The sequence below is a fragment of the Capronia coronata genome, assembly GCF_000585585.1.
Source record: "Capronia coronata CBS 617.96 chromosome Unknown acBCG-supercont1.3, whole genome shotgun sequence".
Lineage (NCBI taxonomy): Eukaryota > Fungi > Ascomycota > Eurotiomycetes > Chaetothyriales > Herpotrichiellaceae > Capronia > Capronia coronata.
The window spans coordinates 457,535-483,208 of NW_006912895.1; the positions used below are offsets into that span (position 1 = coordinate 457,535).

A 25,674-nucleotide genomic window follows, 5' to 3' on the forward strand; every position below is an offset into this window, starting at 1 on the left:
CAGCGCTGGCACAAAACCGAGGACGTCGACTCCCGAAATGCATAGTCTCAGGGTGAGGGTTCGAGAAATAGTTCGGTGATCTATGAAGCTGGAAGCACAAGATAGTAGGGAGATGACAACTGCGCAAAGGGGAAAGCAGTGGCTGTCAAAGTGGCGTTGCTGAACTGTCCGATGTAAGGTACCCGGCGCCGTGACAGGTCAGTGCGTCTTATCATTTGTTGTATTCTACAACTCACTGTACTACTAGTACTTGAAGAGTACTATTTTAAACGATAAGAGTGAGGGCCCAAAGAATTCACTCGGTGCAAGCCGAGTGCAATAATGTTGGACACGTAGCAATCAGTGTCTCTGCTTGGCCAGAGTTGTAGACATACAGCCGAAAAAGAGGTGTGGTAAGTGTGCACTGCCGCTGATTCACCTCCGCGTATCTAAGGTATGTTCTTCGAAGAGTCGGATTTGGCCAGTGCTGGTTACCGACCTCTCTCTACACGGAGGAGGCCTTTTCCGTTACCAACAGCCTCCAGAGTGCAAAGAGACCTTCCCTTATTCAGCGGCAGTGTCATCAATCCCACCCAGGGGGCTCATCCTGTCCATCAAGCCAGGGCCCGTTGCGTCGCATCAGCCTTTGCACCCAGGCTTCGGGCTGTCTGTGTTCCCCACGACTAGTCCACTGGCAGAAGCATCCCAATCAGTCTTTTCACTGGAGATGTGAACAAATAGCAGCCTGGAGGCATCGCACAGCTTCAGAGAATTGGATACCTGTTGGGAGGACGGCGTGGAGTTGAGAGATTTCGGCCAAAGAGACAGTAATATCCCAACACTCCATTTGCATGTACCAGGCTTGGGCCATGCAAGCAGGTCGCTGTGTAGCGATGCACCCATAACCATTCTTTAGAAATTCTTGCAATTCGTCAGAAATGCTGTTACTCCCTGGTCCTATCAGTAAGTCCTCAATCACCTTAACCACAGTGGATGACGCCTGCATATTGGGCAACGCCACACTCTGTCCAAGGCTACCGTGAACGTGATCGACCATGGCTTGGAGATCACCTTTGTGGTTTGTCTCGCAGGATTTCCTCCAGCCAGGGGGTTGTTTCTCGGACAGAAGGACGTCGTTCTTCTAGAATCTTTTGAGGAACTACAAGATGGCTGTCTTCCGTGTCTGATATCGCAGCATCACTATCTCGTCTCTCGTGACGTTTCCCAGTAGGCTTGAGAGACGAAGCAGATCTGGGTGGAAGCAGCTCGTCGTCATCCCAATCTTCCTGAAGGGCTATGATGCTGGGACTTTTCATGGCGAGGTCGGCTCTGGGTGCACTTTCAGTGGTAAAGTATCCGATCGGTAACGCAAAACTTCGTTCTGGTGACTCATCATCTGAAGTGACATCGCTTTTTGCCGAAGTGACTCGCGCAAGCGGTCCGCCGTAAGTTCCTTTCAAGATACCCCGTTTGGGGGCTCCGATCGCTCTGGTGACAGCATCAGCTTCTTGCTCAGTAGCCTCCATCGAAATCGAGCTGTCGTTGGCCTTGTCGCGGAGATGGCTACCCCCAGCGGTTTGAGCTTTCTCAAGCATGCTGCTGTATAGACTTCGGCCGCTTTCCAACTGCCGTTTCATCTTCTTCTTCATCCTTTTGGACGTTGGCCGGACGACGATCACCGGCACGGGGGAGTGCTGCAGACAATATTTCGAGACAGAGCCCGGAAGCAGGCCCTGCATGCCACCTAAGTTCCTGCCTCTTGTTCCCACAACCAGCGCTGCCGGCTCATATAGTTGTATCTAAGGAGGATGTCAGCCTGTTTCCACTGAAAGTGCAAAAGCCTTCGCCTACCATGCGCTGGAAGATCTCCTGAACCTTGCCAACAGCTAATTCCATAATAATGCTGATGGCTTTGTCTTCGGAGCTGTTCTTCCGTATCACGCTATCGAGCAACCTCTGAGCCTCATCGCGATATTTGCCTCGCTCGTATGTAGTCTCGCTGGCCGACTTTGCGTCTTTCTCCACGACGCGCAGGCAGACGATTTCGTCCCCGTCTTCGATAAGTTCGTCCAGCACCCACTCCAAAGCATATTCTGAGTAGTCTTTGGCATCCGTTCCGCATAGGAATGTTCGGCTTCGAGACGTAGAGGCATAGTCACGGTGCTTATAGTTCAGGGTAAAAGATTCGGTGGATGCATCTCTGTTGTCAAAAGTGTCGAAGGAGACGCCTCGGTGGTAGTTGCCAGGAGGAGGGGGGGACGACATTCTCCGTTGAGTGGCAGATGACCGTTGGCCTTGTGCAACGCTCTCTCTTCTTATAGTATCTTCGGCAGCCGCGGTGTGGAATTGGATCGATGACTTTCGTCTTCCATCTGCTGGTTGTTCTGCAATCTTTGGTCGCTGAGGTGCCTTGGCCGCGTCCTTCCAGACTTGCCCGAACGCAAGCTCTCGTTCTTCCTCTTGCGAAGCGGCATCGGCCGAAACGGCGGATTCGTGCGTCGGAGCAGAAGCCATCTGGTGAACACGGCACAGCGCGGGGTAAATCGGTCGAGCTGTTTTGTTCGCTCTTTGTACTAATAAGTGGTAGCTTCGCGGTACAGCGGGTTGTATCGATCTGATGAAGGCCGATGGACAGCAATAGCAACAGAGTTAGAGTCGACCGTCGCTAAGAACACTGCCACTCTTCTCATGTGAAAGAGTCTAGGCCTTTCAATTTTGACGCGTCTCGCGGACCCGTCCAGTTTTCGAAGGTTCGCTCACGTGAGGTATGGGGAAGGAGGAGTCAACCAGCATGCAGCAGCATCAAGTCAGAAGTTGTTGAAGAACAGAAAGACTTCATGACCCTTTATCCAGAGTCTCCTCCAAACATTGGCATGAGACAACCAGCCCTGGAGTGCACTGACACCCGGACTGCAGCGTCAATGCCACGGTAGGTCGGAATTGAAGGTCTTGGAAATGCTTGGCCTGAAGTACTATGTCACTGCAACGTACCTACCACAGTACTACTACTCGTAGGTGACCTCACTGGCAGTGCAGTGCCTCTCAAGCCAGCGGTAGACTGAACTGGGTCAGCTTCAGGAAATGGCGGCGGGGCTGTGCAGCTTTGAGGTGAATATAATTGCACGATCTGAAAGCTGCTCAGCACGCTGGCTACGGTGGCGGTCGGGATGTCAATCAACATGGGTTTTCTACATGCTGTTCGGCTGGGTGCATCGTATACACATGATTCGGGTAGGTACCTACCTACTTGTGTATAACAGATATACAGGTGCTCCCTTGACTTGCAAGTTGGTGTGGCACACCGCCTGGTCCTTTTAATAGCATATCCCCTCTTGGTATTGAGCGGCCACGCCTGGTGCTTCTACTCCCCAATGTTCCAGCATTCAAGTAAGTGTAGTGCTCATATGAGTTTACGTTAAATAGCGTCGAAGGAAGATCTGTCATAGCATACCCTGATCAGGTTGACATGCGTGGTGCCAGTGAGACACAGACTGACGGCGCTCATGGAGGCCGACAAAACGACATCATTCGAGCTGCGCAGAGCGGAGAACTCTACAGCTTCGTGACTGAGGAAAGTGGTCTGTCTAACAGAGTTGTTGGTACAGGAGGCACGCCGATGTGCCGCGAAGCCATTGACGGATCGGAACCGCCTCGAAGCCGTCAGTCTAGCCATGTAGACCTTGGTAGTGCGCGAGCATGTACGCATAAACTATCTTCGTCTTCCGCTTTCGCAACAGATGCCTGTGGCTGATGGTGACTCTTGTAGCGTCACGCGAGTGGTCGGTCTTGTCAAATAGAAAATGTTGAGGAAGACAACTCGACCATTGGGACGGTAGCCTCGAAGGCCGAATCTGACCTTGTCGCCGGAGTAAGCCGTTGGACGCTCCAAGCGGAAGGTACCAAATGAAACTCAAACGGTGAGACTTTGACAATGTGGCCAGCACGATACGGCCATGCGTGTGCATCGACGACATTTATCTCTTGAGCTCCGCATAAGGGTATGTCACCGGATCACCCTGTGAGACAATCAGCACTGAAGCAAGGCTGTCAATAGATATTCCCGGCTCACCTTGCGAAGCCATATTTTGGTCCGCTTCTTGGTTCCTTGATGCTCAACAAACACTTCCCGAGCATGTTCGGCCTTGAACTTTCGAATGAAACGAGGATCCCAGAGCTCGCTAGCGACCCCGAGGTCTTTACAACACCGCATCATGGCGTTAGATTTGCAACCTTCCGACGCCATAGGTATGTTGTCTTTGTTGAAGTACACCTGCTCTCCGCGGGCGATAGACACCAGCCTGTCCGCTTGTCAGCTGTGACTGTTGGAAACATCATGTCCGACTCACCGCCCATGGGCCAGTAATGCATATTCCCGGGTGACGGATTTATCTGTGACAATAGTCTCGCCTCTTGGAGCCAATCCCCAGCCGCCTGGGCCGAAAGCCCTGTTCAGGATCCTCCTGTATTTTATCTCGGGCAGGTAGACTATGCCATCAGGTTTGATTTCGATATCTTCTGGGTCGATTGGCGCTTGCAGAATATCAGCGGCTTCTTTGGAGAAAGGTTCGGTGGAGAGTCCGTGGAAGGATTTCGTCCAGTCCACCCTGGATGGGTCGTCTGCCTGCGTATCTAGCGGTTGGACATCGAAGCCGTTCGACGACTGGATGTTTTGGCCAGTTGAGGTGTCTTTCGGAGGCACTGTTGTCTTAGGTGTGGTGGGACTTGAGGCTGCCGCAGGGGCGGCGCTCTGGACTGACGACGTCGAAAATGTCGAGCGTAACGCATCTCGGGCCAGATATCTATGCAAGGAGGTGCGAGACGCGGCCGAAGGGAATAGAATCGGGGTTGTTGCTGACGGCCGCAAGAAGTTGATAGAGAGTCGAACACTGCGTGACATGATTGCAGTAAGGACCGGACTTTTTGTCTCAAAGAACACAACAAGCTGAGCTCGGTTATCTGACACACCGACAGCAGCAATTGAAGTAACAGTCTAGTGTACAGGAGCGAGCAGGAACTTGAAAAGCGAAAGGTGGTTGCGCAGAAGTGAAAGTCAGAAGACGCGAAGTTCCCTTCAGATCGCCATCCGTCGCGCCTTGACGAGTCTCCAAGTCAAGCTGTCCATCACCAGCCTCGAAATCCTACATCGATCCTCGGGTTCTACTTCTCAAGAGCTGCATCTTTCGTTTGCGTTCGTTCCTCGTTCCCTTTCCGCTTCCAACACTGTCTGAATGCCTCCATCTGTTTGTCCCATCAGCTGGGCCCCTAAATGACCGAGAACTCGGAGCAAACATCGAGCGTGGAGAAAAGCCTCGTGCCAACCAACCACTGCACCAACATTGCATTAAATATTGACGTTGGGATTCACCACTTACTTCGTTCTTACACGCTCGCCAATCCTTTTTGTCATAGTAGCAGTCGTTCATACGCAGTTGTTCCTCTGTGCATCCAAGGTTAGCGATCTCGTCATTGATCGAAACCTCTAGAGAGCCACTACCGGCACAGCCTGTACTGAAGATTCGCTGGTCCCTGAAAGCGTACAGTTAGCGCTTGCTGGCTGAATGATACAGTATCGGTTGGACTTCGTCTACCATTCATCGAGCTCCTCATCGTCAGCTTGAAGCTGCGTCGCAGCTTTCTCTTTCGACATTTCTTTGGGTTGGCTTTATGTTGTATAAGTCCAGGTGGATTTAATGCTAAAAAGTGTTGTTGCGCTCCGCTCGTTGATGGTCGCCTGACATATTCGGTTTTTGACTTCATCAAAATAACCACCGAGCAAGAACAGCAACACCGTCAACAATGGCTACTAAACGAATGAACATCCTCGTCTACTCCGGTGCGCTGACCCAAGAAGCATGGCGAGCGAATCAAAATCTAATGCTCTCTTCAGGAAACGGCAGCACTGTCGAATCTGTCCGCCATTGCCTGTACACACTTCGAAAGCTGCTTTCTCCGAATTATGCTGTGATACCTGTTACTGGTGATATGCTCATCAAAGAACCATGGACAGCGAGTTGCGCCGCAGTGGTATTCCCAGGTGGAGCTGATCAGGGTTACTGCAAGACACTCAATGGCGAAGGCAACAGACGCATTCGCCAATTTGTGGAACGGGGTGGCATCTACATTGGATTTTGTGCTGGTGGCTACTATGGCAGTAAAAGGTGTGAGTTTGAAGTCGGGAACAAACTTCTGGAAGTCGTGGGTGATCGCGAGCTTGCATTCTATCCTGGCATCGCTCGAGGCTGTGCATTTCCCGGCTTCGTCTACCACAGCGAGAAAGGCGCTCGGGCTGCCGAAATGAAGGTTGACAAGACAGTCTTATCGGAAGGGACTGTTCCAACCGTGTTCAAGACCTACTACAACGGGGGCAGTGTCTTCGTTGACGCTCCGAAATACAAATCGCAGGGCGTGGAAGTGTTGGCGAGCTATACGGAGCCTTTGAGTGTCGATTCTGGAGAAGGCACAGCAGCTGTTGTATATTGCAAGGTCGGTCAAGGTGCAGCGCTCTTGACGGGTCCGCACCCAGAGTTTGTCTTTCTCGGAAAAGCAGTAGATGACTGGCTATTGACGAAGCCTAGATTTGCTGCTGCCAACCTTGAGCCCAAGCCGGAAGTTCCTGGGTTCTCTAATGTCATCAAGACCCTGGCCGAGGACGAGAACCAAAGAATGAATTTCATCAAGGCGTGTCTCACAAAACTTGGACTTACTGTGAGCGGCGAGCATAACGTACCTTCCCTGTCTCCTATGCATTTATCTTCATTGCAACCTGAGAACACAGCGGCGGTGGTTTCATCTTTGAGCCATCTCATTCAGAAGGATGAGCATGGCGAGGAACTCATCCACGACGAAAATGACACATTTCGTCTTGTGAGATTTTCCACGTGGAACATGAAGGACCTGGAGAAAACCTTGGCTTCGCAAGCAGAGACAAAAGAATCTGCTGACCATGACGACGGCAGCTCCGACCGGATTATCGATTATAAGACCGTGGTCAAGGACATTCTCGTTCATGACGACAACTATCCCCAAGCCCAAGCAACGCCCTACTTTAATCATCAGGCGTTCTATGCCAATCTTCAGAAATACCAATCTCAAACGCCGAGTGCTTCCAGCTTTGGCACTCACCTACTTTATGGAGACGTGGTCACTTCGACAAATACACTGCTTGAAAAGAATACCAAGATACTCCGCAATCTTCCTCAAGGGTTCACCGCAACAGCCACGGTTCAGGTGGCAGGTCGAGGTCGCGGATCCAACGTCTGGGTATCGCCAGCCGGGAGTCTTATGTTCAGCACTGTGATTCGCCACCCCATGGCACAAATGCAATCTGCACCCGTCGTCTTCGTCCAGTATCTTGCTGCAATGGCCATTGTCCAGGGCATCAAATCTTACGAGGGGAATCAGTATAAGGAAATGCCGATCAAGCTGAAGTGGCCGAACGACATCTATGCCCTGGATCCTACCAAAGCCAAGGGAAATGGTGGTGATCTGAACGAAAACTACACCAAGATTGGAGGCATTCTGGTTAACAGCCATTATAACACCAAGGAATATATTGCCGTGTGCGGGATCGGGCTAAACACCTCCAATACTGCGCCGACCACCTCGCTAAATCAGCTCACGCAGTTCCTCCGCAAAGAAGTGCCTCCTTTTACTCTGGAGAGACTGCTGGCCCGCATTTTGACCGTCTTTGACGACCTCTACGCACGATTCTTGCGGACAGGTTTTGACGAGGTCATGGAAAAGATGTACTATGAGCACTGGCTTCACATGGACCAGATTGTGACACTGGAGGCCGAGGGCGGGCAGCGAGCACGAATCAGGGGCATCACTAGAGACTATGGTCTACTGATAGCAGAAGAGCTTGGGTGGGAAGACCGCGAGACTGGGCGCAGGTGGACTCTGCAGAGTGATGCGAACAGTTTTGATTTCTTCAAAGGTTTGGTAAAGGTAGGCCTCAAATCCTCTCTGTGCATCAAGGGTGTGTTCAAGCTAACTTGCCGTCTCTGTACAGAGGAAGATATGACAGCATCAGCCCTCAGAAGCCGCCAGCCAACATTCAACAACCAACACACAAAAGACGACAGCGTGTACTCCGTATGCACACAACCGTCATCCTCCCTCCACTACGCACTACACGCGGGGCCTTGATGCTTAGCGACAGAATGCTCGAGGGTCCATCCGAGGTGGAGATGATACGTAGACCCTGGAGAATTCTATGACTATGCCCCAGCCTTTGGCAGGGTCTGGAAGTACATGTCGGGCGCATTACCATGCGTACTTGCCGACAAAGCGAGCAGCCAAATACAATCCAGGCCGGCATGAATGACAGGGCGAGGGCTTCACTTCGTCTTACTGGAGGAAAGGAGGTTTTATATCCGCAATTGCTCGTCCCCGAACCCAGTCACACAGCATAAGCTCCTTTCTCGGATTCGGGGAACGTCAGCTACCGGTACCTGCAAAAGATGGCGCTCTATGGAATTTGTGAAACAGAAGCGGGTGGGAGTAGCACCTGGGATACTAGGTCATATGTTCGTGAAGGCTGTTAAAACTCCGTTCAACAACAGCACACATCTTCCAGGTGCAGTTGCGCTAGTGATGATACCTGAACTGCCATGTAACATTTCCCGTGGTCAGGGGCGCGGAGCTCTTCATGAAAGCAATGCAATTTGATGAAGGGGACAACCGGCTAGCAGAAGCGCTGAGGCGGTCAGCCTTTCACCGTGGCTTCCAGTGAGACAACGGTATGGGCCCAGGAACGGGGCACAGTTGGCCACAGATCAGCAGTGGGGTGGTAAGGCACTGCCAGTGTTGCATGGCAAGATTGATGTAAACTCTGGCAAGGGACGAGGAAATGCAGACGTCCTTTTTGACGCCCTTTCTCATCAGCTAGCAAGGGATGTCTTGCGAGACAAAGGGCTCTGGCTTGGCTTTGATGCATGTCATCGGCGATTCAAACGAGGGTACACGCTCGTTCTCCGGAAGATGGATGCAATTGACGAATTCAAGCAATGTCATTCTGAGGCGATGGATGAACCCTTGGGGGTGCTGCTGGGATGGTGAGGATCGTGTAGGACGTGGGCAGCCAGAGTCGCTTTCCGCAAGATATATACAGATCAAGAAGCCGGCCGTCAGCTGCACTAATTTGATGTTTTAGGACCAGTCAAATTGCGATCTGATCACCGCCTTTTGGGTTTGTTGACGGTATGTAGCACATCTTAAAATGAACATGAGAAAGCTCTCTCCATCAGCCTCCACCCGGAAGGCATGGTACATCTGGGGGCATATCTTTCCACGGACCACGACTGTCGGCGATTGTCTGCACTGCAAAAGGTGCGATCTTCCGCACGACGAAGTGCGGATATTTCGAGTGCTTGCGGATAGCTCTGAGAGAGATCTCCCCGTTTGCTCTCGCTTGACTTCGTTTCGAGACGATGAACGGGGCGGCTCTGGGCCTCTGCTTCAAGCACGACGGAGCATCGTTAGTCCAGTGCAGTGCAGTGCAGTGGAAATATGAGGTTGGCAAGGTGGCGCTCGGATAGGTGGTTCCGCCTCCAAGCCGTTCAAGGGACCCTGCGCTGGTTGGCATATCCTGACAGTAACGGCTCTCCAGTTATGCACTTTCCTTGACCACTCTTTCGCACGTCCTCGGCGCAAGTCTCAGGACCTTGTGCTCGGCCTGGACGATCCCTCGTGCTCGAGCGCTACACATTCAATTAGCGTCTTTGTATTATGCGACACGTCATGTCGCACATTGGGAGCGGAGGGCACGAGGTAACGATGAGGGCTTAGGCTGTCGAGTGGTCCTGAGAAGCGTTGGATCTTTGTGAGGGGATACTAGTATGGCTTGAATTTGTTCTGCTCTCTACCGCACTAGGTACCGAGGGACTCCACGAAGGGTGACGAGAGCAGTGGCAGAGTCCCCCGCAAGGATAAGGCTTGAAGACCTGAACAGGAAATTGATTCAGAGGTAGCAGTTAGAAGGAGTTTGAAGGATTGAACGATCTACACATTAGTTAATAGTAGTATGGCAGTACGCAGTGTGGTAGTAGTACGTACTGGTAGTGGCAGCAGAATGTGCGGCCAGGCACTGACGTAGAAGCCGCAGGAAATAAGAAGCGGCGTAGGGTTCAAGTTGGCAGGACTTGACCATTCATTTGCATTCCACCTCCTAAACCTCCGCCTCCACGACCCCGTCGCCGTCGCCGCAGCCACTGACATACTACTTCTATCTACGGTACTGACCACTAACTGTCAACTCTTACCCTGAAGTTTAATACCCCTTCGCCTGACTCCTGGGACAAGTCACCGCTGGAACCGGGCGCGTCGTGGTCCACCGTCCTTCTCTCCCCTGCCTTGTCCAATCGTCCAACCAGAATAGTCCTATCTGCGGACCTCCAAGTCAACGCTGGTAGTGGACTCGACGAGAAAAAGGCCAATGACTATGGGCCAATGACTATGGGAGAATACACTGCTTGATGGGTGGCGACTACAATTCCCATCTACGATCATGACCTTCTGCACCGAGATTCTCGCAATTCCGCTCCAGGTCACCCCGTTGTACTATGCTCCTACTTGATCGCCCTTTGCCCGGATTACGTCGTCAACCTTGCTCGCACCAGCACGTTATATCGACCCTGGATGTCAGTTGGAAGGCCTCCCGTAACACGGAAACCAACGGCGTTCGTCTGACCTTCCACAGCTCCTGCATCGCCTCTAGTGGTTCTTTCTGACCACGTCCAGCCTTGTGCGCAAGCCTGAACTTGCAGTATCTTCTCCCAATCACTACCTGGTCCTGGGTTGCAGAGTAGAGCACACTGCCGCCATCCATTTTCTCTCGCTTCAGTCGTGGGATACCCTGGCCCTTGTTCGCATACGCATGAGCGATACATGCGCTGGAGCTGATCTCAATACTCGCTGCTTCAGCTAGTCGCTGAACTATCACGCTGCACCGCTTCAGAGCTCTCGTCCCAAGACCTGATTTGTTACACAAGACTCCTTCACCTCGAGCTGCTATCCCCCTCCAGAGGGCATACGAACAACTACTAAAGGGTTCGACTTTCCCTATGTTTTGGAAGGAGGCCAGCGTCTTTTAGGACTGCTCGGTGCGCAAAGGCCTCTTGTTGTCTCTTGTGTCTTCTCCTGCTCCCTGCCGCCAATATGGAAACGGTTTTCATCACCATTCATGGTTGGTAGCTCGTCCTTAAGCATTGGAAGCCGTCACTGATCCGTCGGCTAGATTTGTCTTTGGATGCGCGCATTCGGTACTGCTCGGATTCCATTGAGGACATTCTGGGGTACCTTCCGCCTGAAGTCACCGGCAAATCATGCTGGGAATACTTCCACCCAGATGAGATCCCTTTCGGGCGGTCCATTCATGGCCGGGGCATCAGCCTCGACAAGGCCGCAGTTATGAACTACTGTCGGATCAAGCACAAGGACGGCTCTTGGGTTGCCTGTGAATGTGTCTTTACCGTGGTTTATGATGTTTTGGTCGCTAGCACTGCAGTCTACCGACGGGGTCCAAAGGCAAGGCGTAAGTTGCTTCTTTTGAATGGCCTTCATCATAGTCGGCGCTGACGTTGAAATCAGAGAGGGCTCTTGATGGAGCTGGCATTCGTCGGATCTTCTCTTCGTCACCGCGGGATCCCCGATACCACATGCTCTCTTTCCTGTCCAACAAATTCTATCAGGAACCGGCTGTCCACAATCCAGAGCCGCGAGCCGCAATATTCCTCAATCGTTTCACCCGCACCTCCACTGTCATGTACGCCACCGACGGATTGACTGCCATTCTTGGCATCCAACCATCAGAGCTTATTGGGAAGAGCTTCTACTACTGCATCGAAGAGAACTGTCTGCAGGATGCGATCAAGTGTCTTGAAAGCGCAAAAGCTAACGACTCCATTGCCTACCTGAGGTTTCGGTATCGCAACCCACTTCAAGACGCGAATAGGGCACACTCCGAGTCGGTGCGCGGTCTTGATGAGAGCGACGAAGACGACGACGGCGGTGTCCCCTTGACAAATGGAATCAGATCCGGGTCAAGTGTCTCGATGACGGATGCTTCCACGCCGCGTGTAGCCGAAGACAGTTCTCTGCAGACATCCACTCAGGCTGACACGCTTCCTGATGGAGTGGGGCCAGCGCAAGCTGATGGGACAGGACAACCAGTTGAAGCTCAGGCTGTCCCAGCTGGTCCCAATCCCCTGATACAGAGATCTACTTCTGGCGACAGCACCGATGTGGAAGCAAGCCATCAAGACGGTTCTTTTGATACTGCGGAGTCCGGAAGATCTTCATCGTCTCAAACCCTTCAGGAAGATCTTGCCTCAGAGCCGCTGGAGCTTGAAGCCGTCGTCTCTTGCACTTCAGATGGCCTGGTTGTGATCCTTCGTCGTGCAAGACCTCTCGTACCACACACTCTCGGTGCCACGGAGGCCCCATATTACTCCAATGGGGTCTTCGCAGCGCCTTGGGCTCCGGAGCCAATGCTGCCTCCTCACACGACCCAAGCCAGTGTGGTTCCTGCCACTCCAGTCCCAGCCGCCCAAGACACCGCACAGGACGGTTTCATGGCCGCAATCAGAGACGTTGCCGTCTTCGCTTGGTCACTTACTGGCATCAACGGCTCCGTTGCACAGTATGCTCATGGTCAAGCTTCCGGCGAGGCGTTGCCACCAGGAGGCATGCCCGTTTGGGACCCTGATGCCAAAACCGACCCCAGTTCGGACGAACTGTTCAACGGCTTTCTCGGCAGCGCACATCGACCGTTTGCTGGTATGGAAGAGCCAATGCCGCGGAGAGGCGATGAATTCAGCAGCAGTGACGATGAGGTTGTCTGGAAGCGGGTTTCCACGCTGCCCGCGTGGCGGCGGCCCAAGCGAAGAGGTGATGATGCCTTTGGCACTGACGGATTCGATGGAGACGATGGCGAGAACGAATCTGGAGGCCGCAAAAAAGCAACCATGTCACAGACCGGTTCTCGATCAGGAGGAACGTCCGCTTCGGGTCCTACTTCTGGCTCAGAGTCTAAAGCCGGGTCGACGACCGATTCGACCTGATGCTGCTGCTGCAAGATTACGACTGTTACGAATGAACGCCTGCCGGCGCCGTTGGTGGAACCAAAAGTACTCCTGCACTGTTTGTGCCTTGGTCCGGTATGGTGACTGCCAGGGATTCCTTGTGGTCGGTTCAGGATCTTTGGAGACTCCAGTATTTCTACCTCAAATAAACAGCTCGACAGTAGGAAAGATATCTTAGTGATTAGTAGCCATCGTGGTACGTATATCATCCTTTGCCGGAAAACAGATAATCCGTAACCGAAGCACGTGCCTTCGCGTTCGGTCGCGTTTTGGTCTGACGCAATTATTTTGGCCTGCGCCCATACTGATAACTCCGGCGACTTCATGTCGCTGGCATCAACACTTCGCAATCACATAACATTGCAGATGCGTCTGCTGTTCCCACCGCAGAAATGCCTCTCCAAGCAAACATGAAGCAATTCGTACAGAATCGTGAAGGTGCAAGCAGTCAAATGCACCTCGCAAAACGCTCCTTGACACCACAACCCAAAACCCACCGTGATCGGACAGTGCAACCTCAGGAGGATGCGGGACCAAGACCCAGAGCAGGAAGCCAGGATGGCAGAGACCGCAACAATACCAATCGTCAAGAGGCTGCGAAGTTGAAGCTGCCAGTACCAAACACCATTGGCAAACTTCCCTCGAACAATCTACATATCGCCGAGCACGATGTAGCTGAAGTCGAAGCCGCTATCGCACATCACAAATCCTCTCGTACGGTGCCTCACATGCAAGCACCGCACCAGGTCAGAGTTCCACAGCGACTTGCAGCGTGTATAAAGAGCTAACTTCTCTTCGAAGCCCATTGTATCTGCTTTCGACGATACACAAAGCATCCACTTCGACGACTCAACCAGCATAGCAGACGATCTAGACAGCCAGATGGACATGGACTTCGATCCCCGACAGAGACGCAACTCATCGCATCCTCCAAGAACATCTTCCGTTCAGCAGTATAACAACTTGTACGAAGAACAGCCGGCTGTGTCGCTTCAGAGAGCGGGACGTCCTGCTGTGGGCTGGCAGGTCATGGTAGATGCTGAACGACACCGGCATGGTCGACCTTCGAAATATGGAACTCAATTGGATGATGGTAGTCTTGACTATACGTCCACAGACCAGAGGTACGACGAGGGGTATGATCCGGAAGGGGAATACGCCGAAGGCCCAGGGCCATTGGAAAACACTCCGTCACGGACGCGAGGTCCTCTTAACCCGACTCCTGTCCGAGATCTGAAGAAAAGCATCGCAAAGACTGGTCCCCGTCAACCAGTTCCCGAGGAACCCCCCAGTCCTCCTTTACCCACGAAGAGGAAGCCTTTGAGCGAAGTTGGCCTCAACGAGGTTGCCGAACTTCCACTGCATCCGCACGTGAACCGTTTCAAGACTTTCAAAGCATCCGATGACAATACCTTCGCCGAACCATCCAAGGAGACCCATTCGACTCTCCAAGCACCTCAACAAGGACATCCATCCAATATCCAACAACCGGCCTTTTCTTCCAAAGAATCCTCCTACCATGAGTCATCCTCGGAGGAAGACCAGCCACTTAGTACGGATTCATCGAACACCACTCCATCCCTCAAACGATCCCATCACAGTCGCGATCTAGACTTCGACCCAGAAACTCTTCCGACCAAAACCTTGGCAGACCTAGATGCCATTCCTTTCACAGTCGACCCATCGGCGCCCCCGCCACAGCCTGCCCTCGACGCGAACGGCAACCCAATGACGTTATCGGCAAAACTCACGAACCTCACCAAAATGCGGCCCGAGGACCAGCGCCAACTCTTCAAGTCCCAAACAGATGAAGAGCGTGAGCAGACCGCCACCTGGTTCCTGGAGAAATTCCAGTCCGATATGCAGAAACTGATGGCTGTGAGACTGGAGCGCAGGAAAATCGCCCTCAAGTTCGAGCTGGAGGTCAAGAAGCGCGAGAGAAGAGTCCAGGTCAAGCGAGCTGATGTGGATCGCGAGCTGGAGGGCCTGAGGAGGGGCGGGGTGGAATTGATCGGAGGGAAAGCACCAGCCAAGTGAACCAAGTGGGTTTTCTGGTGCCGGCGCATGCCAGTTCTCCAGGTATGCTGGGCAGGAAGAACAGTCTGTTGTTGCAGAGAAGTGTGCTGTAAATATGGATGACTCAAATGCACGGGAGTCCAGAAACGGTTTACGATGTCACGAAGACTGATTCCATGATACCCATATACTGTTCGCATGTTTAATGTCCATAGATAGATATCAAAGCGCTTAGACGAGCCTCAGAGCCAAGGATCCTACCATTCCTAACCACCAGCTGTATGCTACGAATAACATGATCCTGGAGATGCTAGAGTTTGTAAGCTAGAGTGTGTAGTCTGCCTTACCAGAAGAGGAAAGCAGGAGGACGGGAAACTTTGAGAGATCTATGCTGTCTAGTATGCAGACTCTATGGACGAACATTCTAATCCAGGAAGTAGGACGGATGTTCAAATATTATGGTGTTCTTGCCTTATCCCTCCCATCTATTCAGGCGCCTTCGTTTCAGTGACGCGAACATCTCGACAATGCCAGAGAAAACCCGCCAGGAAGCAAGGTGGGGAGGAGAAATCCCCTGAACTTGTCGGGACTCCAGCAGCTGGTGGACCAATCCAGAGCGCCTTGTGGTCTAATGGCTTGGTCATGCCTCCCTGGGAAACATTCCGAGCTGTTGAGGCCATTACACGATGCCTCAAAGCAGATGTGAATCTCTGAACCCTGGCTGTGATATGCAATGCAGCTTCGAAGGGCTCTGCGTTCGCGACATTCTCTTGCTGGGTCCGGGTTTTATCTTCGGGAACCACCGCTGCATGAACAAAATGCATGTTCGTGGGAAGATTAACCAGGGGGTTCTCAGTCCCTAGAGGGCCAAAAGTCATCGTCACCAAGGCGTGAGGGACGGAACCGCTGCTCCCCTTTTTCAGGTCTTCTCCCCATCAGTTCCTGCAGCAGAACCCACAGCGTCGCCTTCAGCCTCCTCGATCTCGGCTCCTGCACGCTGGACAAGCATGCCAAGAACCCTTGCCAGACGCTGATAGTCCAGGAGTAGATCGTTGACTTCACCGACCTTCAGGTCGTTTGCGTCTGTGAGTTTCATGAAGCGTGATACCGGCGGAGCCGCTTTGATGCTGGACAACTCGGCCTTGTCCGGGCTTCGGAGAGGAACGTTCTTGGCCTCATTGCCATCCGGATCGCTCTTCTTATCATCACTCTCCACTGCGGCAGGCTTGGTGTCCGCACCGACCAAGGTTGTCGGAGTAGGCGGCGTGCTTGCCGGAGGAGAGACGGACGCGGTCGCTCTGCTTCCAAAGCGTCCAAATGCACCACCAAGTGCAGAACCAATATGGTTCATCGGGTTTAAGCTGGTCCCGAAATTCTTCACTGACTCGAGCGGATTGCTGCTCGCTGCCTGAGAGGCAGGTGGCGGGGGCTTTGTTGGCGGGTTTGAGGCGGATACTGAAGCAGCTCCCGTTGGCGGCGAAGTCGAGTACGTGTTACCCGCCACGAAGGCCACCTTTTTCCCACTTCCATTGCTTTTGACACTATCCACACTCCGTTCACGCACTGCCGTCTTGCGTCCTCCGAGGAGGCTGAGTATCTTGTCTTCTGTCTTGGTGAGATTCGAAGGCACCGGCGTATGATGGCCATCCAGGAAAGAGCTCGATTCGCTAAGGGCGTGGTCATCCTCGTCTGGTGTTAGAGGTCGACTGACCAATTGTCTGGCCTCGTCCAGCGTCTTGGGCACAACAACTTCCACGTTGGAGTCCACAGTGCCGCGCTCGTTTAACTTGCCGAGCAGGAACTTGAAACTGTTGTCCAGCGTACTTGAAATGTTCTTGAAACCTTCCTCGGCTGTGGAACGCATCGCCTCGTTCGCGCTGCTGATGGGCTGCAGGAGGTCGGAAAATGTGCGTTGACGAGTTGCTGGAACAGAAGTCGACTTTTCGGGAAGTGCATTCAGAGTGGATGTCGCCGGACTGAACTCTGCACTGGTGCCAGTTGCATTGGACACTGAGGTGGCCGTTGTTGGCGTGGATGGTGTCGGTGCTGTACCGGGAAGGGGAGGAAAGGCTTCCAGCTTGTCTGTACTCTCCGTTTCGGCCAGCGATGAGGCCTTTCTAGGACCTTCCGGGAGCTCGTCGGCTCTGAGACTCGCCAGATCGACGGTTTCGAGAAAACTGATTGCAGCCTCCAAGTTCGTCAAACAGTACGCCGCTTCACCGTCGATTTTGGCCGCCCCCCGGAACCGCTGGATAAAGTAAAGATTGCTGATGATATTGATTCCCTCCATCGGAGACGTGATCAACGTATAGATCAAGGTAGGCAGGATCTCGTCGGCAGAGGAGGAGGAGGTGTGAATGGAAGAAAGAGTGTCGACAATAGCCTTATGGGCTGCAGTCAGATGTTGCAATTTTCCCAGAGGATAGTGCTCCTCGTTCATTCTTGCAAGACCTTCTCTTGCTGGTATAAGAGACGCTTGAACATCCTCCGGCGTCTTTTCGGTGTCTGAACTCCATTCAATGCCTAGATCTTTCAACCCGATGCCGACGAGTGATAATGCAGCCGTCTTCGACCGCAGTTTCTCATCTCTCACCTCGTCCAGCGTGCTTTTATGCCTCCAAATCTTGTCGTATATTCTCTCGCAGACTCTCTTTTCCACTGCCTCTTCCAGCAATATTCTCTTGTGTTCTAGCAGCTTTCTCTGTCTCCGACGCTCAGTCACCTCTGAAGGCGTCAGCATCTGTTGGAAACTTCCTGCCTTGTCTGGAGGTGCTAGCGAATCGCTGGAGGATGCACTCTGTAAGGTCTTCGATCTCAGGGGGGCCTTCGAGGGGGACGGTGCTTGATCCCGATTGAGCCGCGACTTGAGGGCAGAGATGTGTATTGAAATGGCTGCCGAGGCCCTGGCATAGAATTCCTGAAAGAGCTCGGATAGTTGGTCAATTGAAGGTGGCTCATTGTATACTTTGGCACTTAAAGAGTCTACAAATCGGTCGGAAAAGCTGGCCAGTTCGACTGGAAGCTCGTCAAGCCGGTCTGGTAGAGGCGGGGACCGGCCCAAATCTGGTGAAGCGGGTTCATTCTCTTCATGGATCGTTTTCTCGAATACATCCTCCTTATCAGTACTCATTTTCTGTGGGGATGTCGAAGGGGTGACGGATTGAATTGTGCTGGCTCTGCTTCGTCCAAGGGAGGGTGACGTACTTTCCGGCTCGTATCGAGTGAAGGAACGAGTCGATATCGCAGCTGGTCTCGACTTGGTAGACCCGGTAGACACGGTTCTCGACATACTGCAAAGAGAGCTGCGTAGAAGCAGTCATCAAGAGTCGGGGTCAGATTTGTTGGATTGTGTACATGCAGAAGTCAACATATGAGACATTGACTGAGGAGCATCCCGATCCGAGCATCCAACATCATCTGTCCAACAGCAAGTCCGCAGGCAGCCAGTCGATCGATCACCAGGACATCGAATGTGCTCCAGCAAGTGACCACAGAGACCTGACCCAACTCATCCGCTCAAAAATGTATTGTTGCTGTGTGTGAAGGAGTTGCCGGCGCAGGACATGTGATGGATTGATTGCGTTCTCGTGCATCTGTCTTCGTAGATTCCATGCACGGGGTGGAGGCGACCGGCATCGATTACTACGTAGTACTTCGACGTACTCTGTATTAGTATTGTTATGATGCCCATTATTGGGGCTGGTTGCCACCTCCGCAATCCAAGGCATCACTCATTCACTCACTACTCAACTACCTGCCTGTTCTTATCAGTCTCCAGCACTCCTCCCCTCCAGCGTCATTCCTCTTCTGATGCTCTTTGCTTCTGTTCACAATAACAACTGTCGATATGAAGACACGGAAACCTCGAGATCAGCCCTGTCCATCCAGCCGTAGGATCTCCGCCGCCCTCCTACTGTCCTTCCTCGCACTCGCAACCCCGAATGCAGCCAACAGTGTTCCCGCCATCGTCGACCCGTGGAATCCTGTACCTCTTCCCAGGCAGGACACCCACGACTTCACTTTAAGACATGTTTTTCACCGAGGCACATACCGAGACCCAGAACTGCACAAGCGCTACGATTTCCGCCCTCAGGCCCCGGTGTTAGTGACGACAGATGACGATGAGTTGGTGGCCTCCATCGAGAAGCCGCCACACTTCACAGCTCGATCCAGCCCTGTGGAAATTGAAAGATTGGTCGACCGGCAGCCGAACAGCATCGAGGAACATCTACGATATGCTCGACTTACGGGGGCTCCAGCGGTGCTCGGCGCTTCGGCATGGACAATGGATGAAGTAAAAGGCCCGAATGTGACGGATAGAGACACTGTCATCAACCTTGCCATTATGGCGGCAGATGCATATTCACCTGTGCCTGGTGAGGGAGACTGGCTGGATGTGTCTCATCCCTACAATCGGTCGAAAGACTTTGGCTGGGAAGGTGATGGCTTGAGGGGTCACATCTTTGCCGACAAAGAGAACGAGACCATCATCATCAGTTTGAAGGGCACTTCACCCGCAGTTTTTGACGGAGACGGAACGACGACAAGCGACAAGCTCAACGACAATCTCTTTTTCAGCTGCTGTTGCGCTCAAGGCGGGCAATATTTCTGGCGACAAGTCTGTGACTGCTATAGCAGCACTTATACATGCAACCAAACATGCCTTATCAAGGCTTTGCGGCAAGAAAACCGATACTATCGTGCGTCTATCGATCTGTATACGAACGTCACCGAACTATACCCCGACTCGAATGTTTGGCTTGTTGGCCATTCCTTGGGCGGGGCGGTGACCAGTTTACTCGGGCTCACCTTTGGCCTTCCTACTGTGACTTTCGAGGCACCCGGTGAGGACTTACCAGCGAAACGGCTCGGCCTTCCAGCACCTCCGTCGTCAGATCCTCACAGGCCGCGCACCAAATATACCGGAGCCTACCACTTCGGCAACACTGCCGATCCTGTGTTCATGGGCACGTGCAATGGGGCTACGGCAACATGCACGCTGGGTGGTTACGCAATGGAATCCCAATGCCATACAGGAAAGCAGTGCGTCTACGATACGGTGAGCGACTATGGCTGGCGTGTAGGGATTGGCAATCACAAAATCCGGAACGTCATCGAGAGCGTGATCAAAGTCTACCCAACTGTGCCTGAATGTATCCCTGACGATGAATGTGTCGATTGCTACAACTGGAAATTTTTCGAAAGCAACGGATCAGATCCCACGACCAGTACGACCACCACAGCCAGCTCTTCCACACGCACTCGGACGACGACTTGCAAAACACCAGGCTGGTGGGGCTGCTTAGATGAATCCTCCACAACGGGCACAACCACTACACCAGTCGTCACCACCACCTACACCACTACCAGTTGTGCCACGCCCGGTTGGTTTGGATGCAAGGAGACGGTCAACGTCACAATCACCACAACAACAGCTGCAACAACAAGTTCCATCCCATTGACTACCACTTCCACCTCCGCGTCTTCCACGTGCGATCATCCCGGTTGGTTGGGTTGTCGGGATCCAACAAGTACCAAGCTTGCGTCTCCTTCCCCTACTACGTCGCAAATAAGAGCAACCAAGACGGCGGATCCGGATAAGTGTGAAACTCCGGGATTGTTCTTCGGTTGCCGCGATCGTCACCCGCACACAGGTTCAGACCATATTTCCACCACCCCCGGAACGACAGCATTGACCAGTCACTCGTCAGCTCCGAGTATCTCTAGTGCCCAGCCTAGCAGCACCGTGGCGGACGACGGAGGTAGGAGGCATAAGAAGTGCAAGCATCGCGCATTCTTTGGGCTGATATGCCTTGACGAGTACGAGGACGTGGAGCTGGAGCTGGATGCACAGGAACTGTGAGAGCAGGTCAGGGACGATTTTATGGACATGGAACACGAATGCATATGAGCACAGCATTGACAATTGGCTGAGGGGCGGGAGTTCTGGGCGTGAGCATTTAGGAGGGTATAACCGGGACGATGGTTGGTGACAGGCGCAAGTCGATTCTACATATACGGGTAGTGTCACTATGTTGGAGTCAAGGAGGTCTCGCTTCAAATGTGGAAGCTCAATCAATACCTTGCTCCTGGATGGTCTCCTGTTTTGATGTCGCATCTGCATAGCAATCCAATCATATTTGCTACAATTTGACCGTAAGTGAAACCGAGGACTTCCTTCTGGTACTATAGTGTGCCCACCGTCAACATGACATATCAGGCGCACGACAATTGTCCCGTCTCTAAGGCAGCTTGATCCAACCACTCTCCTATCCTTGAGGTACGGTCAGGTATCATTACGTCGCAATCAAGATATGAGAGTCTCCTATTCCCACGCAGCCTTGTCAGAGAAGACGCCTTCCATCAAGAGACCAAGATTTCCTCTATCACTGCACCTCGCGGCTGTCGGCCATCCAAACGTCTTCAACCCCATTTCCGAGTGCTGACTTGTCTTTACTGAAGATCAACAGTCATTTTTCTCTGGGTGGATTTGTCCACATCCCCGAAGGAGATGGCGACTCTCATCATTTGGTTTCACACGATTCATGAAACAACTGCAGCGTTAGATCAAACATACAAACCACAAGTACCTGCTATGACATGACATATGATATCTTCAACATTCAGGAACTTGAATATCATCATTATAAAACCTAGATTGCGAATGTTGGGTCAATCAAAGAAACAGTCGTGTATAGGTAGGTGGTACACTAGTAAGTAGTAACCCTAACCCAGATCCGGCTCATATTTCTTCTCTTTTCCCCCTTTTCTTCAAACATCAAATGTAAACATCATCATCATTCCTATTCTTACATCGTCAAACTACTGGCATTGAGAGCCATTATCCTGAAACACTAAGGGAGAGGTTCCGAGAACAACCTCACACCCAAGATCGGCATATACAACAACCTGGTGCTCAGCTCACAATCCAAGCGGATTATCCCCTGACTGTTTCTTGCCTCCAACCGAATCGGTCGCACCTCTGGCAGTATCGCCTACGGCTTTGGTGGTGTTTCCGAGCTGTTTCGGTCAAAGAAGTACAGTCAGCACCGAAGTAATGGTTCGACAGACCTAGATCTGATCTTGGATGACAGGAATGAAAACGAAAATGAGAGGGCGATCATTCTAGAAGAAACATACACCTTCAGTCGCGCCACCCACGGTCTTGCCCACGCCCTGGCCCACGCCTGAGATGGTGTTGCCGACAGTATCCTAGAAGAGAGGCAAGTGTGTCAATGGTCAGCAAGCATGATTCAAACCCCGTTCGAGATTGATAGACTCGTATCCTACTCGACGTGCCAGGACAGGACAGGATAGGACGAAAGCAAAGAAAAGAAAAGTGAAAGACAAGGTACGGTAAGAAGGCAGGTATGGTATAATAAAACGTACAGTGACTCCGCCAACAGTGCTGCCCACAGTACTAGCCAATCCGCCCAAGATGGCTCCTGGACCTGGAGAGAGAAATATATCAGCATTTCTTCGATTCTCATTCTCATTGTCATTCTTGATGGGACGCAGTCCGTCTGGAGTTTTTGTCTTGAACAAGAGTGCGAGACATCAGGTCTCCCCCTGCCCGGCACGCAGCTGCATGCAGAGCGTGAGAGCATATGACAATGAAGAGTGGTACGTACCGCCCTGCTTCTTCTGCTGCTGCTGTTCAGCCATATTGGAAAGGATGTGTGAGATGTACTCAGTATATCTTCAGGGATGTGGGGTTTAATATATCAAGAAAGATGGATTTGATAGCAAAGTAATCAATCAGTCGGATGGCTATTTCAGAATCCTTTTTGAAGATCATACGAGTCTGCCTTGTCAATCTGCCTCATATATATACATATATATACACCTTGACTCCCAACCCCTCTTGAGTGCAGGTGGGTAAATCATGCTGTAGGACAACCGGTACTCGCAGACTCAGAGACAGGTTCAAGTTGGCAAACCAAACCATCGCATCATCCACAGCTGTGGCTTGACGTCAATCAGACAGTTGATAACCGCTTGACCCCTCAGCGGGCGACACGGCGTTGGATATGACGGGGGAATGATGACCAGAGGATATGCGACAGGACCGTAAGAGCCCTGCAGGATCAACGGGATCAACAGGGATCAGGGTCTCACTACTCGGGCCATGGCCACCAGGTAGTACTTAGGTAGGTGCCTTCAGGCGGTTGGCGACTCGCGAGCGTGTACTAGTAGTGGCTTAGCATTATAAGATCCCGGGGCTGCAGACAAGATCGCTAGGCGAGATCACTTTAGTAGGAGAACCAGAGTACAGGTTGAGGGGGCCCTGTTTAGGTGAGTTGAGTCTTGAAAGGATGGGTGGGAGGTTCCAAGGTTGTTGAGTTCATAAAGAGTCAAGACTGGGATGCCGGGTGGGATATCCCTGGTAGGAATTACGTAGTTGGATGATGAGAACGAGGCATGGAAAAAAAAGAACAAGACATATCCGGGGTTGCAGAGGCTGCAGAGTCATCGGTTCGTTGGCCTTAAGACATACATCCCTCCGTCGGTCCAGGCAAGCATACTAGTACAGCTCTGGCGAATGGGTTGGAACGGTCACGAGCGAGACAACAATCCATGCAGACTCCCATTTCTCCTTACTACCCTAAACTCATAGCAATATCCTCCTGGACGCCAAACGGCCTGGGTGCCGTAGTAGTATCTCGCCATTGATCATGCACATCATCTTCCGGCCCATCGCGACTTCGGTCACTTCGAGCACTGTAACGTCCCGTATTCTTCCCGCTGCTGCTCTTACTGTCACTCCGCTCTCGCCTCGAGGACGTGGAGAACCAGCCGCCGCTCTTTTTGGTCATCGATGATTTGGAGAGGCTTGCGGTATCGCTGTCTTTGGGCTTTTCTCCTTCGTCCCTCGCAGGAGCCGAGTCCGCGGCAGATGTGCCAGTCGGCGTCGCAGTACCCGTATCCTTGGAACCACCAAGTCCTTTGGCAAACTCCTTGGCCTTCTTCACTTTGTCTTCTTCTGGATCGGAAGACGGTGGTACCGGTGTTGCACTGCGACTCACCTCCATGCTAGGGGTAACTTCGACCAACTCGGCATCTCTACACCATTTGCGTCTCCTGGTATACCTGCCCCATCCATCCTCGGTTCTTCCGTCGTCCCACTTGTTGTCGTAGTATATCCAGCCGCCGCCATCACTGGCTGCGTCTTTACCAGCGGCCCCGGCTGCGCTAGCGGCTCTCTGGTGCTGCTTTGCATCTCCATGTTCTATTCTCCATTCAGAACCTTCGACCCACCTCCATCGGGAGTGTCCTCCTTCCACTTCTGGCAATTCGAACTCGTCCTTGGATGGCGCAGGATTGAGATGCTCATCGGTCCATGGAGCGCGCTCATATGCGAATAGAGACGTGGTCCAGCCGAGACCCAACCAACGACGCTGGTTCTCGTAGAGGATGAATGTAAATCGTACACCCGACGAATTCGGTCTTCGTTTAGTGGCAACCTCCGAAGCAAGCCCAGCCTGAGATTTAGAGCGCGTGGATCGTGCTGGAAGATCGGGCTTCCCGTTAGACGAGATGGCGAAATTTAGGCCGGTGATAATTGCTGCTGTTCTGCGCAGGAACACTGATCGCCAAAGGATAACCCGCGATACTCGAGCCGGCTTGGAGTGCCAAGTTAGCAGTATAGTGCCAAATGTGAGGATGACCCGTCGGGGAGTCAGGATGTAGAAAGGCGGGAGGGTCAGTAGGATCCAAAAAGGGGTGATCAGGAGGACCCGGATGAAAAGCGTTGTTAATGCCGGCCGGGTGGTAGCAGAGGTGGGAGTGGTTTGGGTAGAGAGGAAATCGGTCAAGTTGAGGAATGGATCGAGCAGGATATTGCATCGCGCAGTAAACTCTTGAAGAGTATCGACGATCTCATCCAACGTCTTGTGTTGAGAAGTGGCTTCCGAAGATTCTCTTTTATGGGTGCTGGCCGGACGTTTGTCGCCGGTTTTGCTGGTCGACGACAGAGGCGAGTATCGTCTCGAGTACATGGCCAAGATGAGCCCGACTACCACGAGGATTGGACTGCCAAAGCGGATGACTTCGCTACCGTACAGAGTGATGGCCCAAAAAAGGGCCACCAGAAGGTAAGACTCCCAAGGGTCTGGTGTACTCCATGACAGTAGTCCGGCGACTTTGTTCAAGGGCAGCAAGAATGGATGCGAGTGTGCCAATGCTCGAGTGATCTCAGGAGGGGTAGCCACCAACAACGGAGATTTCTTGTGTACTATGATGGTGGACCGCTGTTTCGATGCAGCCGAATACCCTGAGGCAGACGAGGGAGAGAAGGCGGCATATGTAGGAGTGTTCGGATCCCAGGTCGGCTGGGAGCTCGACGGGTCAGTCGCAGACGCATACGAGGCCGGTTTGGACATTGATGACATCCAGGGTGTTTCTAATGAGTTGAACCGTCAGTCTCGCCCATGGCTAGCAGCTAGAATCGAATGCATTACCAAATGCTGCCATACAAATATTGCTGGATCATCTGAAGAGCGAGAGACAACTGAGAACACTACACGGCCTATGTAGACAATGAATGTCTCTGGTCATTTGGGAGTAGAAGTGGATGAGATGCCCGGAGTGTCGTTGT

The 25,674-nt window shown here is 52.4% G+C and overlaps 10 protein-coding genes across 10 annotated transcripts; 4 read left to right on the forward strand and 6 right to left on the reverse strand.

Annotated features, from left to right (window-relative positions):
* Positions 1 to 1,046: 1,046 nt before the first annotated feature.
* A1O1_03454 (uncharacterized protein) lies at positions 1,047 to 2,493 on the reverse strand (the record flags this gene model as incomplete). Its single annotated transcript, XM_007724359.1, has 2 exons — positions 1,047 to 1,778; positions 1,831 to 2,493. 2 exons carry the CDS (start codon positions 2,491 to 2,493, stop codon positions 1,047 to 1,049), a joined length of 1,395 nt encoding a protein of 464 aa, XP_007722549.1.
* Positions 2,494 to 3,953: 1,460 nt separating this feature from the next.
* A1O1_03455 (uncharacterized protein) lies at positions 3,954 to 4,876 on the reverse strand (the record flags this gene model as incomplete). Its single annotated transcript, XM_007724360.1, has 3 exons — positions 3,954 to 3,995; positions 4,049 to 4,277; positions 4,326 to 4,876. 3 exons carry the CDS (start codon positions 4,874 to 4,876, stop codon positions 3,954 to 3,956), a joined length of 822 nt encoding a protein of 273 aa, XP_007722550.1.
* Positions 4,877 to 5,136: 260 nt separating this feature from the next.
* On the reverse strand, positions 5,137 to 5,501 carry A1O1_03456 (uncharacterized protein; the record flags this gene model as incomplete). The annotated part of the gene is made up of 2 exons (XM_007724361.1): positions 5,137 to 5,217; positions 5,352 to 5,501. Coding segments are annotated over 2 exons (231 nt in total), but the record flags the coding sequence as incomplete, so codon positions are not given.
* A 274-nt stretch (positions 5,502 to 5,775) lies between these two features.
* On the forward strand, positions 5,776 to 8,002 carry A1O1_03457 (biotin apo-protein ligase; the record flags this gene model as incomplete). The annotated part of the gene is made up of 2 exons (XM_007724362.1): positions 5,776 to 7,926; positions 7,991 to 8,002. 2 exons carry the CDS (start codon positions 5,776 to 5,778, stop codon positions 8,000 to 8,002), a joined length of 2,163 nt encoding a protein of 720 aa, XP_007722552.1.
* A 3,134-nt stretch (positions 8,003 to 11,136) lies between these two features.
* A1O1_03458 (uncharacterized protein) lies at positions 11,137 to 13,040 on the forward strand (the record flags this gene model as incomplete). The annotated part of the gene is made up of 3 exons (XM_007724363.1): positions 11,137 to 11,164; positions 11,216 to 11,512; positions 11,569 to 13,040. The coding sequence occupies 3 exons, from the start codon at positions 11,137 to 11,139 to the stop codon at positions 13,038 to 13,040; spliced, it is 1,797 nt and encodes a 598-aa protein (XP_007722553.1).
* Positions 13,041 to 13,471: 431 nt separating this feature from the next.
* Positions 13,472 to 15,098, forward strand: A1O1_03459 (uncharacterized protein; the record flags this gene model as incomplete). The annotated part of the gene is made up of 2 exons (XM_007724364.1): positions 13,472 to 13,807; positions 13,863 to 15,098. The coding sequence occupies 2 exons, from the start codon at positions 13,472 to 13,474 to the stop codon at positions 15,096 to 15,098; spliced, it is 1,572 nt and encodes a 523-aa protein (XP_007722554.1).
* An 898-nt stretch (positions 15,099 to 15,996) lies between these two features.
* A1O1_03460 (uncharacterized protein) lies at positions 15,997 to 18,366 on the reverse strand (the record flags this gene model as incomplete). Its single annotated transcript, XM_007724365.1, has 1 exon — positions 15,997 to 18,366. One exon carries the CDS (start codon positions 18,364 to 18,366, stop codon positions 15,997 to 15,999), a length of 2,370 nt encoding a protein of 789 aa, XP_007722555.1.
* A 558-nt stretch (positions 18,367 to 18,924) lies between these two features.
* On the forward strand, positions 18,925 to 20,940 carry A1O1_03461 (uncharacterized protein; the record flags this gene model as incomplete). Its single annotated transcript, XM_007724366.1, has 1 exon — positions 18,925 to 20,940. One exon carries the CDS (start codon positions 18,925 to 18,927, stop codon positions 20,938 to 20,940), a length of 2,016 nt encoding a protein of 671 aa, XP_007722556.1.
* Positions 20,941 to 21,998: 1,058 nt separating this feature from the next.
* A1O1_03462 (uncharacterized protein) lies at positions 21,999 to 22,289 on the reverse strand (the record flags this gene model as incomplete). Its single annotated transcript, XM_007724367.1, has 2 exons — positions 21,999 to 22,097; positions 22,218 to 22,289. Coding segments are annotated over 2 exons (171 nt in total), but the record flags the coding sequence as incomplete, so codon positions are not given.
* Positions 22,290 to 23,677: 1,388 nt separating this feature from the next.
* On the reverse strand, positions 23,678 to 25,459 carry A1O1_03463 (uncharacterized protein; the record flags this gene model as incomplete). Its single annotated transcript, XM_007724368.1, has 1 exon — positions 23,678 to 25,459. One exon carries the CDS (start codon positions 25,457 to 25,459, stop codon positions 23,678 to 23,680), a length of 1,782 nt encoding a protein of 593 aa, XP_007722558.1.
* Between the last annotated feature and the right edge of the window lie 215 nt (positions 25,460 to 25,674).